The following is a 2,549-nucleotide window of genomic DNA, read 5'->3' on the forward strand; positions in this document are numbered from 1 at the left end:
TTTTATAAATTATAAATGAAACATATTTATTATTCCCTGACTAATTAGAAAGATATTGTATACATATATTTTTTTCTTTTTAGTACTTTAAAAACCTCACCTTGTGCAGTATTTCGATTGAGATGAAATGATACTTTTTTTGACCTATTTAACATTGTATTAATGGCAACCTATAAAATACATAAAACTGCATATAGTTTGAGATACAGTGCAAACACATTTAAATGCCTTTTAAAAAAATATCAATACAAATTACAAGAGTAATAAATAGTATTGCCAATGTAATTTAATAGGCAATAGAATATAAACAACCTAACTTGGGAGACTAACTCATCATCATAGTCAATTGAAATATCTTAGGATTATAAGTAAAACTTCCACCTGAGTATTCAAAAGCTTCTGGCGCTTGAAAGTATTAGTCTGGTCTAGAAAGCAGACATTCCTCTTAATGCTGTTTCAGAATTAGGTAAGTCTCATCATCATTGTATGTTGGACCACAATTCACCACCAAAATAACAGGAACGGTTACAATAAGCATTATCTCTTCAAGATATATAGGAACAATGTTAATTTTAAAAATCTGGGTAAGAATTATGGGAAACAGAACAACATCTCCTATCCAAACCTATTCAGGGAATTAACAGAAGACACTCTTTTAAAAGATAAAATAGGGATGAAAAAATATTAAAGCAGACTAATTTTAATGTTTTAGTACAAATACGTATTATTTCAAAACCAAGATTCTCTTGCACCTTGAAGAAGTTCGGCTTTGAGGCCAGTCGGTGTCATATGGATGAGCCAAGAGGACAAGATTTCACAGGAAATATTGAGTATATTTATTTCAGACTAACCTGATAGTAATTGGTATTTGTGTCATCCTGAGCACTAGGATTGGTTAAAGAAAGAATTAAAGCAACAAAAGTAGATGAGCTAACTTGAATAAATAGTATTATTTAAAGTTACCTTTCAACTGCAACAAAAGAATTAAGCCTCTATTCCTGTCCAACAGGAAAAGTTCCAAAAACATTCATAAGCTTTATCACACGTTAATCACACTACACTATTAAAATTAAGTAAGCATCTTATTTCTATAATGTAATACAGAATATCTACTTTGATAGATTTTGTAACAGAGATAACAACTGACTTACATTGATGCCGTATAGTTGTTCCATTTTCAAAAGGACTACAATAACAAACCAAAGCACAATAAAGAAGAAAGCAAAGAATAGGCTATTCAATGATAAACTATGTTGTAAATTACAGTCAGTTCTCAACTTACAATGGAGTTCTCTTCATCTATTTCTAATGTATGTTGGAGATAAATTTAACTACAATTTATTAACATAAAATATTTTGTTTGTTTACATAGGAGTACAATAATAAAATAATGACATACATTATATTTGGATATAAAATTGACTTTTTTTTTTTTTTCGTTAGGTAGTAAGTACTGTCAGAACATTGGTTAACGGAATCGATTGTATCTATCCGGCTTCTAGATGAAATCAATTGAATCATTATGTTTTACATTACAAGTTTGCAATTAAAATATATATAAATTGTAATATAAAAAAATTATTTAAAATAAAATAAATGTAATTTTATATAGTTTCAACTTCATTCTCTTATCTAAAGTATAGTTTTGAAGATGAGTAGGTCAAATAAAAATATTAAATAAATATAACAATTTTTATTTTAATTATATATATAATATTATAGACTCTTAATCGCAGGATGGGCTTCTAGGCAATCAGAACACACTTTTCTATCAATAACACTTAATTAAATTTATAACTATTGTATAAATGTATTAAAGTATAGTTAGAAACAAAACTAACCAATTATACAATCTTCCTTTGATGATTGATGAGTCTTGATGTTTTCTTTCTGATAATGCTATGTCCAACTCTATAACAATGGCTTGCAATCATCTATCTTTCAGGAGACGGACGTCCTCTCACCAGGCAATTCCAACCAAGAGTCCTTTATTCTTCTTAGGTGACTCTTCGAGATCTTCTTTTTCAAGATGTCTACCCTTGAGCTAAACAAAAGATGATGAGGACCTCCTGCATCCAGAAAACATCATTCCCAGCTTACGGCTAAGAAAAGAATCCTTAAAAACCAAGTTTCCTACCTTCCACTTCTTTAGATGTTAGTTCTTAACATTGATTATTGTAGTACAATCACTTTACTTGCTATGATTTATGATGTAAATATTTTATTGATGATTGTTATTTTCTTCTTTGAATATTCTTTTTCTATAATTATGGCAAGGAAACAATAAAAGTTGAAAACTTTCAATCTATGTTCTCGACACAAACAATACAATGGACACTTCGGAAGGACGCACGACGCGCGCCACCATCTTCTTTATTTTGAAATAACGTACTTTTACTTTTTATATGACTGGTGAAAATTGGTTAGCTTGCTTTTGGGTTCAACAAAACAAATGAACAATATTTAACGTTGGTACATAAAAATAAAAACATATTAAAAATCCTTTATACATAAAAATATACTATTTACTCAAAAAGAGGATATTAAAA

General features: G+C 28.8%; 1 protein-coding gene across 2 annotated transcripts in view; it reads right to left on the reverse strand.

Moving 5' to 3' along the window:
- The window catches only part of Nnp-1 (Ribosomal RNA processing protein 1 homolog Nnp-1), an 18,849-nt gene that overhangs the window by 3,067 nt on the left and 13,233 nt on the right, over positions 1-2,549 (reverse strand). The window contains exon 9 of one of the 2 annotated variants that reach the window (XM_014414706.3): positions 101-170. The exons of the other annotated variant lie outside the window; for it this stretch is intronic. Coding sequence (XP_014270192.1) covers positions 101-170 — 70 coding nt within the window. The remainder of the gene's footprint in view (positions 1-100; positions 171-2,549) is intronic. 2 annotated transcript variants of the gene reach the window in all.

The sequence above is a fragment of the Halyomorpha halys genome, unplaced genomic scaffold, assembly GCF_000696795.3.
Source record: "Halyomorpha halys isolate HHAL.00 unplaced genomic scaffold, Hhal_1.1 Scaffold7.1, whole genome shotgun sequence".
In the NCBI taxonomy this organism is placed as follows: domain Eukaryota; kingdom Metazoa; phylum Arthropoda; class Insecta; order Hemiptera; family Pentatomidae; genus Halyomorpha; species Halyomorpha halys.